This window comes from Lasioglossum baleicum, unplaced genomic scaffold (genome assembly GCF_051020765.1).
Source record: "Lasioglossum baleicum unplaced genomic scaffold, iyLasBale1 scaffold0021, whole genome shotgun sequence".
NCBI classification, from domain to species: domain Eukaryota; kingdom Metazoa; phylum Arthropoda; class Insecta; order Hymenoptera; family Halictidae; genus Lasioglossum; species Lasioglossum baleicum.
In genome coordinates this window covers 342,324-358,098 of record NW_027469081.1, presented here as the reverse complement: position 1 = coordinate 358,098, position 15,775 = coordinate 342,324, and the positions used below count along the sequence as shown (strand labels likewise).

The 15,775-nt window shown below is 36.2% G+C and overlaps 3 protein-coding genes across 10 annotated transcripts; 2 read left to right on the top strand and 1 right to left on the bottom strand.

Annotated features, from left to right (window-relative positions):
- The first annotated feature begins 266 nt into the window (after positions 1–266).
- On the top strand, positions 267–4,719 carry Paip2 (polyA-binding protein interacting protein 2). Of its 4 annotated transcripts, none has more exons than XM_076445257.1 (4): positions 267–424; positions 1,138–1,322; positions 1,412–1,561; positions 1,640–4,719. In XM_076445257.1, exons 2-4 carry the CDS (start codon positions 1,155–1,157, stop codon positions 1,736–1,738), a joined length of 417 nt encoding a protein of 138 aa, XP_076301372.1. In that variant the 5' UTR covers positions 267–424; positions 1,138–1,154; the 3' UTR covers positions 1,739–4,719. The 4 variants fall into 4 exon arrangements, with proteins under 4 accessions (XP_076301372.1, XP_076301370.1, XP_076301369.1 ...); XM_076445255.1 differs by having other exon boundaries at positions 270–424; positions 1,126–1,322; XM_076445254.1 differs by lacking the exon at positions 267–424 and adding an exon at positions 464–907.
- Positions 1,126–11,982, bottom strand: Alpha-cat (catenin alpha). 5 transcript variants are annotated; one of them, XM_076445244.1, is made up of 8 exons: positions 11,907–11,981; positions 11,705–11,820; positions 11,354–11,628; positions 10,538–11,270; positions 10,106–10,339; positions 8,971–9,573; positions 8,100–8,777; positions 1,126–7,802 (listed from the first exon to the last, which is right to left on the bottom strand). In XM_076445244.1, the coding sequence occupies exons 2-8, from the start codon at positions 11,732–11,734 to the stop codon at positions 7,638–7,640; spliced, it is 2,718 nt and encodes a 905-aa protein (XP_076301359.1). In that variant the 5' UTR covers positions 11,735–11,820; positions 11,907–11,981; the 3' UTR covers positions 1,126–7,637. The 5 variants fall into 5 exon arrangements, 4 of the variants coding, with proteins under 4 accessions (XP_076301359.1, XP_076301360.1, XP_076301361.1 ...); XR_013011284.1 differs by having other exon boundaries at positions 7,666–7,802; positions 7,882–8,777; positions 11,907–11,982; XM_076445245.1 differs by lacking the exon at positions 11,907–11,981 and having other exon boundaries at positions 11,705–11,837.
- A 352-nt stretch (positions 11,983–12,334) lies between these two features.
- On the top strand, positions 12,335–15,229 carry Mms4 (Methyl methanesulfonate sensitivity 4). The gene is made up of 3 exons (XM_076445251.1): positions 12,335–14,494; positions 14,564–14,617; positions 14,837–15,229. The coding sequence occupies exons 1-3, from the start codon at positions 13,226–13,228 to the stop codon at positions 14,945–14,947; spliced, it is 1,434 nt and encodes a 477-aa protein (XP_076301366.1). The 5' UTR covers positions 12,335–13,225; the 3' UTR covers positions 14,948–15,229.
- Positions 15,230–15,775: the final 546 nt, after the last annotated feature.

The window sequence follows — 15,775 nt, the reverse complement described above, 5'->3', positions numbered from 1 at the left end:
CTACGAAGGCAAGCGTGTAATAATTACCAACTCTCTTTCAGTTTTATAAGAATTGATATATAATTAAGCTATTTTGTAATTGAGTTAAATTGAGTTATCATGTATATCGTCCGTTAATGTAAATGTAACGGAAAGATTGCGACGCTTATTGTTCCTGACATAGAGAAGTCGTATGCTTAGGGAATATTAAGAGAGGGAAAGATTTTGATACTCGCTAATTATTTAATAATTAGAATGCACAGATCAAAATCAATATCTATCAACATTTTCGAGCACAAAGTGCATTGCTCTTTTTGCACATGGTGGCAGCACCGTCCCGGCATTACTCCAAGGGTTAATTTGTGTTGCACGACACGTATTTCACCCATGAACTGCGTAAATCGTGTTTTCTATCGCAAGTCGTCCGTAGACGCGTAGTTAAAAGGTATGTTTACGCTTCACGATCGGAACGAGATCATTCTCGGCCGTAATAACAATAGATAGACGGTGCGATTATGAATAAAAATTTCGGAATATCGGTTCGTCGGTGACTACAAAATAGATAGTTAAAAATGGTTGCCCTGCGACACACAGATCTGTCAAGCGACATTCACCCGTATCCGATCGCTGCCATGCGATAAACCCGATCGTTCAAAATTCTCGGTCGTTCGCGTATCCAACGATAAATTAATCGTAGTCGCTGAATCTCGCGATCTCCACAGCGGGAATCGTAAATTCGAAGTCGCTGCTACCATATGCGTTAACGGAGCAATCGTGTATTTAAACGTTCAGTTTCGCGAGTTTTCGTACGAACAAAAAAGTTCAAGGTTGTATGTTATTGTACATTGTTTTCAGTACGTTTAAACGAGATACGTTACGTTCAGTCGATAAATCACCGATTCCTTCTCCGATTACATGTTTTTGTATTGTACGTATCATTTATAATAATATATCTATACATATATGTATGAGAAAGATCTATATATATATATGTATGTATATATAATCTAATCTTCGAAAACAACATTTGTTCTCTGCTCGTACATGTTGTTTTCAGTACGGTGTATTTTGCTATACGAGATTGAACGCTTCGGCATATAGATAGCTTGTGCATAAAAAGGAATTAATTTGTATATAGACTAGTAGTTGTGCTTTCAGACATATTCGAAACAAAAATGAAGATACCAACCAGTGGCTCTGGGAGCGATTATGGCACGGAAACGGATATTATCGCGTATATGGAAAATAACTTTGAGCCAGATCTTGACGGGCCAGAAGCAGAGACCAGCTCCGACTTTTCAGAGTATCTCTGGATGGAAAACGAGGAGGAATTTGACAAAGAGGTACAATACTTCTAGGTTCTGCTAGCGTGAAAGCTTACAAAAGACAGAAACGTAAATACGCATGGATATAAATATTTCTATCTATATAGGTAATCCAACAATTAATGGAGGAAGAACTAACGGAGGAATGTTTAAAAGCAATGTGGGAAGACGAGAAGCAACTCGAAAGAAACAGTATTGATAATGAAATTTGGCAGCAACTCGATCGCCTAAGTCTTCCAGACGACATTGCCGAATGGGTATACCTTGATATTTTTGTTAAGTAGTACTACATAGCATATAATTACATCTAATTCGTGTGTAATGTGTACTTGCAGAGTACATTAAATCCAAACGCGGCTGAATTTGTACCAGCATTTAAGCCAGCAGTAACGTCTGTAAGTACACCGCCAGAAGTTACTGCAGAATCATCATAGAAGCCATACATTCCCCCGATTAAAGTAAATAAAAATGGACTTTATGTATGGCTAAATATTTACCACCCACAGTAACACAGTCGTATTAACTGAAACGTATTGAAAGTTAAACAACTGTGACTAAACGTACAAAGATATAACAAATGTCAAAGTGGATAATACGTAATGCTGTTATATGATAATCCAAGATTAATGAAATCAGTTGCATAACCATAAATTTGAAAAAAAAGAAAAAAATATGGAAAAATAATGCTATTCAAATTTTTATAGAAAGAAAAATATTGCATAATATTATAAACATTTAATTTTACATATATATTTTTTTGGAAGTATAATTAACCACGACGTATATACATAAATCACTTGTTAAAAAAATTTGCAATTTATATTTCTTGCTTAACCGGGGACAATTTATATATCGCGAAAAAGTATGAGGTACCTTTTGTTACTTTTGTTTTACGAAATATATGTTATTTACACAAATTGAGGCAGCATATATATAAGGGAAAATCATGTACCGACGAAGTCTCGAATGTTTAGTCGATTCGTATGCATCACATTCACTTTTGTATGAATTATGTTGTACATACGTACACCCGATTAATTATTGTATCCAAGACAAGCATATCCTTTTTAATTCTTTCAGAATGTTTCTTTTGATTAAGATCTGAAGGTTTTTATAATGTAGCATGCGTTTCTAGAGAAACACTTCTCCTAAGAGTTCCTTTTATAACACTTATTTTATACTGGTATATACACCTTCCGTAGGATCACTGACATAAACTAAGAACAATACATACAGCTCGTCATTAAGACGGCGAAATGAGATATATTGCATTAAAAGAACTATATTGCATCCGATGCATATTCTGTTGCTGAAGCATACTTAATATGTCTTTATTATAATGGAATAACCTTTAACGATGATCTTGTATTGTAATTTGTTTTCTTTATTCGAGAGAAAGAGAGGAAGAAAAAAAGTGAGAGCAAACATCAATGTCGCGTTATTTTGGTCCTCTATCAGCGTACATCTGAAAGACTTAAAAGATCTCAAATGAAAGTCTTATGCAGGCTGTGAAGGACTGTTTCTATGGCTCCTCTTAGAAATACCAAGAGCCGTATCGTTTACTTACTTTAATTATGTAATAAAAAATTTCTATGAAACGATACTTCAAAAGTGATTAGAATATGTATATGAAATGTAATATTTGAATACTTGTAAGTGGTGAATATACAAAATGATAATATAAAATTTAATATATAAATATATATATTATATAGATAGATAGATAGATAGATATATAGGTATAAAATCAGCATACTTTTCATTGCAACATATTTCATTAGCAAATGTTTGAGCATTAACTTAACAACAAATCAAACATTTCCAAGGACAAAAATTCTATAGTCCGTAGCCTATTCTGCCACGTATTCACCACTTATGTGTATTATTTGGAAACACATACTTATGTACAAATTTTATTAACATTTTTTGCATTGTGATATGTATATATATAAATATATACATACATATATATATATATACATATATATATACTGTCAGGATTTTGTAAGATTGCATGTGGTAAATCTGTATTATTTTAGTCACAACATATACTTTAGTACGAACGCAAAAACTGTGATTATAAAGAAAATTAAATAGATTTATCAAATATATTATTCACAGTTAAGACACTTTACTGATTTCATAAAAGCTTCGTATTATCTTGCTTTCAAATCTCTTCTTTTTTTCATACGTGTCTGGTATATTAATAATTTGTGACACCTCCTTGTAAAAACCAAGAAAAATTTAAAAAAGAATTGTACATGTAGTTTGTAACGTTATACGGTGGTATACGTTACGTTACGAATACTTATCGATACACATCGATTATGTAAAACAATTCACTTGTAATTCGAGCTACTTCTTGATTTGGCACATTTAACTTAGCACAGAGAGAGACTGTTTTCTAGATTTAGAACCATTTGCTTATCCAAATCGACAAACTTAATTAACGATTATATCGATTCATTACATATTATCGATGACACGGCATATTATGCTAATTAAAAGCAGCTACTTAGTTTGTATGCTTATACTTTTTTGCAATAAAATCACGAAAAAAAAAATGTCCTAATACGGAGCATATAATAATAGTTGTATTAACACGTATCATGTAGTCATTGGATCTGTCAATTCGAGTGACATGCAATATTTAAATCATATTATTAATATTTTTAATAGCATGTCTCATGTATCACAGTACGAAACTGTTTTCTAGCAGTAGAAAAAGATAAAAACGGAAACTATATAGTAAATTTGTCTGGTTACAATGTAATCAGTACATATAAATGCCTTGTTGCATACAACTTTGAATTCTCATGTACTCAGATTGTCGCAAAGTTGAATAATATTTCAAGATAAGAATCAATTTTCTAAATGATTTATTTTAATGGTACCTGTATTTATTTAGTAATATAATATAATAATAATAGTTATCTAGGTTTTACTAAATAAGTAACTGCAATTGTCCCTTACATAATTATGTATATTGAAAGAAAAAAAAAGAACAAAACAAATAATGAAATTGTCAAAAAGAATTTGTTAATATAGATATATATATAAAAATACTTTGTAATATTTAGATGGAAAGGACTCGAATAATGTGTTTTTCATTTTCAATCAATTATTTATGTGGTTGTGCAGTATATATTCATAATTTCAACTTTTACGTTGGAAGATAAAAAAGTACAAAATTTAAAATACACAAAAAAATAGAGATGAATTTAATCCAAACGATAAGATAATCTTTTTCGCCATTTGCGAGTACAATGCACGATGGATTAAGAATACTTCTATTTTTTAAGCGAGTTTCAATTACTATATTGTACCATTGCCATTAAATACTTGCATTTGCGATTTTCTCATCTCGTATCATTATTTCTGTATCATTTAGTATATAAATGAAGCATATAAAATACAGATGTGTGTATTGTATATTTTTTCCAAAATTTTCACATTATCCTCTCACCTCTCCTCTTTTATTATTTTATTGTTTATACGCTATCACGGCACTCATTGTCAGTTGTAGCGATGACGATTAAACGAATAATAATAACGAGTGATATACAAAGGAAATATATTATATTTGTTAAAAGCATCACCTCTTATATTTGGCAGCACATATCAGTAACTACAATTTAATCTTATAATTATTTCTATATAAATTAGTGTTCGTCTTACAAAAGTAAAAAATTGATACCAATACATATTTCGTGGTGAAACAACCTGCAAAATTGCAACATTTCACACTTTCTGCAAACGCTTTGACGTACTTCGATAGGCAACACCTACTATATAACAGCTGCATTAATATAAATAAAATGTATACACGTCATAACGTTGAGTGCGATTATATATATGTTACTGTTAAATACTCGTTGCGTATATGTACAACATATATATATATATATTTATATATTTTCATAGAGATGCAATTTTTACTGCAAAACACGTTGGTACTATTAATTTCGATCAACATATACATATAACGTAAGAACGTTCAACGTAAAGCTATATAATAGCTCAAAGAAAAAGAAACTAAATTGTTAGTAAATGAATGATTATGCACGACTACACAGTAGTAATTATTAAAAGTATGAAATTGGTATCAGTTTTTTTTACAATATTACTTCTTATCGGCTATGTTTGTTACAAAATCATTGTAAACAAGATTTTCTCGAAAATGCGTACTCATATTTACTTATATACAATTGTTAAATACTTTGTTCTGCAGTCTCTTTATTCCAATGCAATACTGTTTACTTCTTATTGCTTTTCTGTAAGTCTTCTCAGTAGAAACTATTTTTTCCTTGCAATTTTAATATTATTCCTTTCACGAAAGCACAACAAAATATTCGATAACGTCATAATTTTGCATTTAAATAATTTCTCGTATTTGTAGACTGGAGAGAATATGTCGAACAAACTATATGCAAAATGAGTTGATATAGCTAGAGTTGTACAGTTTAGAACACGTTAAAAAATAACGTTCTTTTTGCGTACAAGTAGATCCAATTAGGCTTGTAAATGAATCGGTTGGAATTGTTAATATAATTTTAGTTTGAAAGACGTTAAGGTCTGTACCTTAGCAGACTTTTGTATAAAAGCATAACAAAGTATGCAGCAATATTATTGTCAAAGAATACATTACAATAAGAAACCGACATTAGTGTAACATATTGGTAAACGTTCAAGGCCTATGATTATTCTTAAAATTACTTGAAGCAGCAACCTTTATATTCTCAAAGGTTTAAAGACATTTAAATACTCCAAAAGATAGTCACTCTGTCGCTAAGAGGTGTTCGTCTCGTCGAAAAAATTAAATTTGTTTTCAACATTTCTGTTCATGTATGCACAAGTCTTCTTCAATACTGCAACATAATACTATAGAATATGAGGCCTTTGATAAGCTGTCGTGCACATATCCTTAAATATACATACAGCACTCACATCGCTCAATATTATTTAGTAAAAATCCAATAAAAATTGATGTATATAATAAAAAATTTATATCTGTATATCAATTGTACACGTGATAATGAAAAAATTGGCATCCCTTCGATACTTATTGCTATTCTCGATATTAGAGTCACATTTTGCATGGAAGTCTTTTCTTACAAAAAAATATGTTCGTAATCATTATCGATTTACGAGTAGTAAAACATTGTAAACGTCTTATTTGAGTAAGGTATAATTTACTTAAATACCCATACGTACTTCATAGTGATTAAAACACGTTCTAATAATAATTCAAATCTAAATTTCATATATATTCTACAAAAAGAGATTAATTTTGTTGGGATCTAATTAAGTTCCATCTGAAAATTGACATGGTCATTATAGCGTTCTTGCTTTTCTAAACGTTCATCGATCAATACATAATTACAAAGAATATTAACATTTACTTTACACAAGACATTTTATTTTCAAATAGTTTCATTATATTTCTGTTCGGAATATTTTCCATTTCTATCACAATTTCATGCGAAATCAATTCTTCTTTATATCTTATCATTTGAAATCTTTCTCCTTTGCTCCTTTACTGCCAGGTATTACAACTATACATACATATATCAATACTATAGCTATAATATGATTGTACACTGATGATATTTAAAACATGTTAGTAATACTTAATTCCGTCTTTTAATTTTCTACGAGATATCGTTTTGCAGAAAGAGTGTCTATATTTCATGATAGACGAGAAATCGTTAATAAATGCAGATATTAAGTCTTTGAACGTTGTATTCAGTAGAAAATAAAACATCTTGCTCGAATCGCTCTCCAAAGGTGATGCTGTCTATAGATTTTGTTCCGTCTTTTACGGTACGGGACTGCCGGTGAGGACGCTGGGGCGAACACGAGAGAATTATGGAAAACTGTTACACGACACAACTATTTACAATAACTCTTTACAATAACATTTTACAATAACTCTATATACAGGGCATGAACTCGCTCGTACGAGGGTGCGAAAAGACGGTTGTGAAACTCGAAAGAGAGAGGTGTCTTAGCTCGCTTCGTGATCTACTTTCAACTCCTCGCGCATCGGTGCGCAGGGGGTATATATATATGTATATATATAATCACTGCCTTCCTGGCGCGGGAAGGGTTGTCGCGGGGAACACGTTGCCGAGCGGTTCGGCAACGGATCGCGATTTCGAATTGTATACGCCCCGTGCGGACGACCGTTTTGCGGGCACGCGCGTTTCTTTGAAAACCGTGGCGGTCCTTTCGGTCGCCCGGCCGATGCTCCCGAGTTATTGTCGGGCGCAGCCGGGACGGTTGAGCTCGAACAGATTTTATTTTGATTAAATTACTTACACATGAGAGCGTTCAAACGCTTTCCGTAGGACTCTGAAATTCTGAGAGTGCATGTATCGGATTTTGCACTTTTTTCTGCGAACCCTTACGTACTTTGGCTCTAACTTCTTCCGGTCTCTCGGGTCGTACCAGCGGTTTCTTCTCCGGTGCTTTCATTTTCCACACAACGATCGGTGACTAAGCGAACAGAAAATCAATCAACGATTAGTGAAAAATGCAAACAATCGATGCTCAGCATAGCTACAGAAATACTCACATACTGTGTAATCCAATTGTTAGTTAGTAAACAAGTTGAGTATTAATGTTAGTTGTATGCGAAAATCTACCGTGTGTATGTATATTATTACAATGAAATTGATTACAATATCTCCAGTGGACGAGCCAAAGAGTATATTTACATTTACATTTTTATTATGAAAATTTGCCTTAGACTCTTTTGCCCACCCACTACAGATATACATCAACGATACTCACAGTTACTGTAGAATGTCGAGGATACTTTGTTGACGCAACATACGAAGCCTTAACAGTAAGAACCACCGCATTCATCAAGTTCTTTGCTGCCTGGATGAGAGAAGTCGCGCTATCCAATCCGGACACGATCAATTCCCCGCTAATGTTTTGTACATCCGCTTTAACTTTACTGGTTATATTCATTTGATGACAATACAATGCTATACGCTGCAAATACGCTAGGAGGTCCTTCTTGGTAGAACTCTCCGGGCATTGATCCGCAATTTGCCTAGTTAATTTATCTAATTTCGTTCCAGCTTCGGAAATCTTTTTGGCCGCGTTGATCACGTCCATAGTAGTTTTCAGTGGTCCACGACCTCTGGCGAAGTCAGTCATCTCCATCATGATCATACACATGTGCTTTGCCAGAACGATGATATCATTTCCAGCATCGTCCCATTTCGCAACCTCTTTATCGAACTTCAACTTCTCGCTCTTAAAGAACTCCACCTGTTGCAAGATCTTCTGCTTATCTTCCTCCGGCATCTTGCGCATGGCTTCGCGCGCAGTTGTTATGCCACTGATTTCTGGATACTCGTCGACGCCGTGCTCGCCGGTTTGAGCGCTCGATTTGCTACGGGTTTCTAATGTATAGTGTTCGTCGAGCTCGACATCCTCGGGATCTAAATCTTCGTCCGCCTAAAAGAAAAATTACGTCAGACCGACGCGACGAACGAGTCTCTGTTTAAAACTGAAGGCTAGAATTTACACGAACAAGTGAAACTGCTGAACAGCTACCTACGAATACTATCGCAAGCGTAGCTGTTCTGCGATTTCATCCGCAGACGTGTTAGTTCCGAGCCTTGGTCTGAAACTTGAGGTGTGTTCTTACTCTATTCATCAATACAGCGCGTCTCATTTCACGGACTCCGTCGTAAACTAATCTTGAAGCGTCTATAAAGTCATTCTCATCCACCTCTTTAGCAGGATTACTACCCAAAGCATCTACCGCGACTTCTACTCGCTGTGCGAATTTCGGCATTACTTGTTCCCTCAGAACTTTCACAGCCTCTAAAACCCGTTTGGTATAGATACAAGGCTCGTAGTTGTCCATCTCGGTTTGGACAACGTTACAGACCCTAGCCGATCGGCCGCGGATCGCGCCCGCGGTTCTATCCAAGGTATCTGCATCGCCTTCTTGCAATGTCAGCACGCATTTGTTCACGTCCTCTAGGATATGATTCTCAGACACGGCCAAGAAATCATCGATCGTGGTAATATCATCGACCGCTTCCGTTAATACTCTCACTTGATTTTCCCACGCCTGCCGGAACACTTCCATGTTGTCCAAAGCTACTTTGGACCTGTTACGAGCCGCCAATATCCTGGCCGCATTAATTACTTCAGGGCACAAATTACCAATTTGTGCTGCGGCATAGCGAACCATCTTTACTCCGTCCTCGTTGCCGGACATACTGCACACCAGATTGGCGACCTGATTGCATCAATGAAAAATTCATCGATTACATCAGAAGTTGATTATGCAGGTTCACTTAACCGTACCATCTAAATTTACTCATAAATAGACTGCGGATTTGAAACAGTAAAAGGATTAAAAGAATTCGAGAGTATCGACGCATTAATTTTGACCATCTAGAACAGTGGTCGGCAACGGCAGTGTTTTTTCAGCCCGATCTCGTCTCGCTCCCCGTGACGGCCCTAGTCCTCGAGGCATCTCAGGCGCGCGTACCTAACTGAGAACCTATTGATACGGATGTCGCCCTAATGCGCCACGCGCAGTTCATACGGTCTGGGATAGGTACGCCTGAGCTGCCTCGAGGACTAGAGCCGTCACGGGGAGCGAGACGAAAGGAAGCGTAGCGAGTTGAAATCGGGCTGAAAAACACTGCCGTTGCCGACCACTGATCTAGAATTATTGAAAAAACAAAGGAATTCCTGAATGGCTCCAGTTTCTTGCAACAACTTCGGCAATGCGCAAGAATATTGATTGCTGAGTGAACATTTACCTCTACTAATTTATTCGCATGTTCTGTGAAGACAAGCGCGTATTCCTCGACTTCTTTGTCCCGACCGTTCCTTGCAGCTTCGATCAGAACCAGCAAGGGCATGCTTGTTTCCAAAAAGCTGTCCGATACGTGGTCTACTACGGCCTTTCTTAATTGCCTACGAAGATCCCGTGTTTTCCTGCACATGTGATCAATTGCCCTCTCCAAACCTTTGGATTGTTCTTTGACGCCCATCTGTTAAATTATATTAGAATTATAATCAATGATGCATAGAGATTAACGCAATGCAAGAATGTATCCGACGAATGACAAATCAAGACGAATCAAGAGAAATCATAGAAAAATTAAAATAAACAACAACCAGTTCTTACACACCCCTAACAATCATTTCATTTCTGTATGAATTATTAAAGGAATTCCCGGAATACTTACATTATTCATATATTCGCTGAGCAAATCTTGCAAGGCTTGCCTAACCGCGTTGCATTCGGCAACGATGCGTTCTCTACGTTCGTCTCTGGTACACGAAGAGTCTGCCATCAGTGCGGCGCCGCTGATAATGCTCTCTAGTCTTTCCTCGAGGCTGGGTCTTGTGCATACTTCGTTGTACGCTAGCGGAGACATGACCATTCTCTCGTCAAAGTCATCTAATGCGGCAGCCAGTTCGCCAGGTCCTTCGTAAGGATGTTGACTATTGAGAGGAATCTTTCCTTGTGCGACATCGTTGATGGTATTCACAGCTTCGCATACTTGCTTCAAAACGTAATCGCGATTCGCTTTCGCCGCGGCAAGCTCAGGATGTCGAACGTAAACTTTGGAGGCAGTGAGAAGCATAGTGGAGTGCTTCTTCAGCACGGCTCTGGCTGCAGCCAAGTCATCTCTCAACTGAGGATCTTTCAGCTCTTGCTGACGTTTCGCTGCTTGGTTCATTAGCTCTGATGCATTTTTTCCAAATTGTTTGATGTTCTCTAACAGTTCTCCTTGCGAGGATGCATTCTTCAGCTTCTGTAAATCGTCCTCCACCACGTGCAAGGACTTCAGCAACAAATGCACGTCCACCATATCCGTTAGAATAAGTAAACGGGTCACTGCGGATAAAAGATTTCTCGCAGATCGGACCATGTTGCCTCTCTTCAACGAGGAGCAAGGATCTTCGGAGAATTCCCTGTTCAGATTTGCAACAATACGAATATATAGTTAAAAACATGTGCATGCTACAGGAATGAGAAAAAAGAATGAAAATGATACCTAGCAGCAATGCTCATTGCTGCACCAGTCTTCTTGACTTCTTCGACAGCACTTAACATCTCAGCAGTGATATCTGGATTCTCGTAAGCGATTTGTTCACCTTTTTCGATAAAATTACTAGTCGCCTTCTCCACAATTCCTACGAGAGCACTGGCTCTCTTTGACTTCCCTTTCTTCTTCTTGCTGGGGCCCTTTGTGTTCACAAGCGTAGTAACTTGTAGAACCAAGGGCTCTAACGTCTTCTCCACAGACATTGTACGAATTTCCAAATTTTTCTGCATTCAAAAGTCGGTATTTTGAATTATCAGTAAAACGGACGAGTGCTGTATATTTGGTATAATAAAAGTTTACTTCGCCGACATCAGCCGACATCTGCCACATTAGTGCGACCTAACCTCTGCTAACCTCACTGCCTCACACCACACCGGCGATACTACCAGTGATGCCGAAATCGTGGTACTGTGGTACTAAGCCGTGGTACGAGACCCCCCCACTATGACCTACCGTTGCCCCTACTGGCCTTCTCCAACTCGTATATCTCCTACTCGTATACAGTGATGCCGAAATCGTGGTACTGTGGTACTAAGCCGTGGTACGAGACCCCCCCACTATGACCTACCGTTGCCCCTACTGGCCTTCTCCAACTCGTATATCTCCTACTCGTATATCTCCAACTCGTAATATCCTAGGAGAGGTACGTTGGTGAGTGTAGCGCGCGAGCGAGTTGGAGAAGGCCAGTAGGGGCAACGGTAGGTCATAGTGGGGGGGTCTCGTACCACGGCTTAGTACCACAGTACCACGATTTCGGCATCACTGCTCGTATATCTCCAACTCGTAATATCCTAGGAGAGGTACGTTGGTGAGTGTAGCGCGCGAGCGAGTTGGAGAAGGCCAGTAGGGGCAACGGTAGGTCATAGTGGGGGGGTCTCGTACCACGGCTTAGTACCACAGTACCACGATTTCGGCATCACTGCTGCTACCCAGTGATGTGATTGAGGCCACCTTTTCTCGCGCATGCGCGGCAATTTCAGCCTCAGGGACGTAACCTTTTCGATGAAATCGGGTAGCTAGAGCACCACGCAGACTTTAAAAAATTTACTAGTCTATACATACGAAATATTAAAATTTAACATAATTAAAACTTATTCTTTATTTTGAGGATGGGATAGGGAAAGAGCGCTATAATAATTACACAAAATAATACATAATATAACAAGAAAATACTTTATTTGGCAGAATCAATTAAAGAATACCAACATTTGTTGCTAGGGTAAGGAAAACTGCCAAAACCTTACCAGTATTCAAAATACTGAATAATATATATAATAATATATATATATACTCTCGTCTATCAGTCGTCCCGCCAATAACACTGGTATACTCCCGCCAATATAACTGCCACGGGGCGCTAGGGCTCTGGCCGCTCTTTTGCTTCATCGTAGATACGCTACTGTTTCGGTCGCGCATGCGCGAGAAAAGGTGGCCTCAATCACATCACTGGTTCAATCAGGTTCAATCGAAGTCCATTAGTCACTGATCATCAGTGATGCGAGGCAGAGGATTTGACTGATTTGACTTGATTTGACTCTATTCTATTCTCCACGCATTACTATTTCAAAGATGGATGCTTTCGATTCAATTGAGAATATTTTGTTTACAGAGAATTGCAGAGAATCGAAATGCATCGAATAAAAGAATTATAGGAAGAATTATTTTCGTTTTAAAAGTCTGGTCAGATGAATAAATACCATCGCTGAGCTTAATGTGGCTAAAGTATCTTCGAAAATCTTTTTTCTTTAATTCTTTATGATACTCTATATTATGTGAATTTTGGTTGCTGTATTTGAGAGTTTGCTAAATTATTTTAATAAAATGGCAGACGTCGTCGTACTCAGTGATTCGGACGTATCTATTACTTCTATTCCGAATGATAAAGTCGCGAATATCGACGAGGACGACTACGAATTTCCTGAAGTACAATTTCACCATGTTGCAGATGTAGAACTGCTCGAAGCAGACGATTGTTCCTATAAGAATCGTGTACCTAACGTTAGTCCCTTTAAATCAAATAGAATCTGCTCATCATCGTTATCTGCAGGTACAACGAGCATCCAGACGAAAAGACGAAATGTTCAAGCATCCTCTCGTAGTACATCCGTTTCTCCTGAACCTGCTATAGAGACCATCGGAGAAGACAGAGGAAAAAAAGCAACACAAGTTGACAAAGCTAACAAGAAGAAACCTAAGAGTCAATTAACGGAGGAAAAATTGAAAAGGCAGGAACAATTAGCTAGAGACAGGGCACTGAAAGCGATAGCATCGAAAAACTCCAAAAATATTAAACCTGGGGAATGCATGAAATTTATAGAAGTTGTTCTGGACAAAGGTATTGAACGGTTTAGCTGTAAAAATGAAATTATAACTACATTATTGGATGCTAGCGTAAGGTACAGTATTAGAGAAGAATTAATTCCAAATAGCATTGCATGGAAAAGAAGTATCGAAAATAGTTATATCGACGAAGCGAATGAAATATGTACAGTAACAGATACGGAAAATGTTAAACAAATATTAATTATATGGAATTGGGATGAAGGGGTAATAAAAGTAGCAGATGGCAGCTTTTGTACAACTATATCCAGTATCAAAGCCACTCTACCAAATTACAATATGATGTTAGTTATCTATGGTATAGGAGACTATTTTGCATGTAGAAAACAATCAAAGAAATCGGGTAAAAATGGAGAAAAAACACAGAAAACTAAACGTAAAAACAGCTACGAGTTTAAAAATTATCCAGAAATATCAAAGCAACAGCTTGAATCTTGTCTGAACGAGATTCAAATAATTACCAAATGTAGTAGTAGATTGATAAATACCTCTGAAGAGTTGTCGTTAATGATATACCAATGTACCAAAGCTATAGCAGAGATTCCATTTAAGGCAGAGAAGAATAAAAGTTTAACGAGCAAATTTGATTGGTATGTAATGGGAGATAATAGAAATTCCGTGCGTGTGGATAAAGATGGAAATGGATTGAAGAGATTATGGCAACAGCAACTTTGCCAATTTAATTTGAGCAGTCTCGAAATCGCAGAAGCAATATGCTCCGTATATCGATGCCCCGCAGATTTGATGGAAGTAAGCATTACATAAGCGTTTAAACGTAAGTTAACGAGTAAAACTTTGCTGTATTCCGTTTGATTTCAGGCCTACAATAATTGCACACAAACAGAAGGAATGAACCTGCTGAAGGATATTCCAGTAAGATATAAATTTCAGTTGTCTTTTAGTTTACTGATTAATATTCGGACAAATAAAACAGAATAATTTTCCTCCAATTCCGCATGTATGTAACATTTAAAGTCATCAGGCATGGAGAAAATTACATATATAAATACGTTTAAAACTTATAAAAATGAAGTATTTTATTAGGATATTTCGACTTAAATTTTTCACAAGCATACGTCTGATGTTTTACAGATAAGAAGAGCGGTCGGGCCTCTCACAACATCGCGAAAAGTAGGCCCCGAATTAAGCAAAAAAGTGTACATAATGTTCACATCTGAAGATGGCGAAACTTTATTAAGTTAAGTCTATTTCTATACGAAATGCCATATAACAATCGTGTTGATGTTATATAACAATGTTATGCTAAACCAATGAAATCTATCGTTTCCCTCTCTCTATTTATCCTACTCTTCAATTTATCGTTAAATAAATATATAAATAACCAAACGAAAAAATTGTAATGTACACATATATATTTTATATAACTTTCTACTCATTCCAGAGATATTAAAAAATGTAGGTAATTTTGTTCATATTTGTATGTTACACAACAAATGACATTAAGATTATATAAAAGCTTTAATCATATTTTATATATATATATATATATATATATATATATATATATATATATATATATATTAATTATTTTAAAAACCTAGCGCATAATTCGACTGAACAGAGAAACATATGCAAAATGAAAATTAATATATCTCGTCGATGGATATGGTGTCACATTAATTAGTCTAATTCTGCGCTAGATATTTTTGAACATCGTGTACAATATGAAATGTAACATTTTTACTATATTAAATGTATATACAATGCATTTGTTTACAGCAGGTATTCAACTGAGACACACACACGGTTTAATAAAAATAGTTTTCTAACATTTTGTACAAGTATTTATTAAACATAAAATGTCTAAAAGTTTGTTATAAAAAAAAATGTCAGCCGCTTCGTAACACAGCTGCTTTCTACTATCTTACAGTAAAAAATATATAAATGATTTGATGCAACCTAAAAGAAGATATCTCGTAAATATTCAATCTAATTCCTACTAAATTAATCACTGTATAAGGATTAACATTATACAGATCTCTCGCATGAGTTTCTTGCACGCACTCCTCA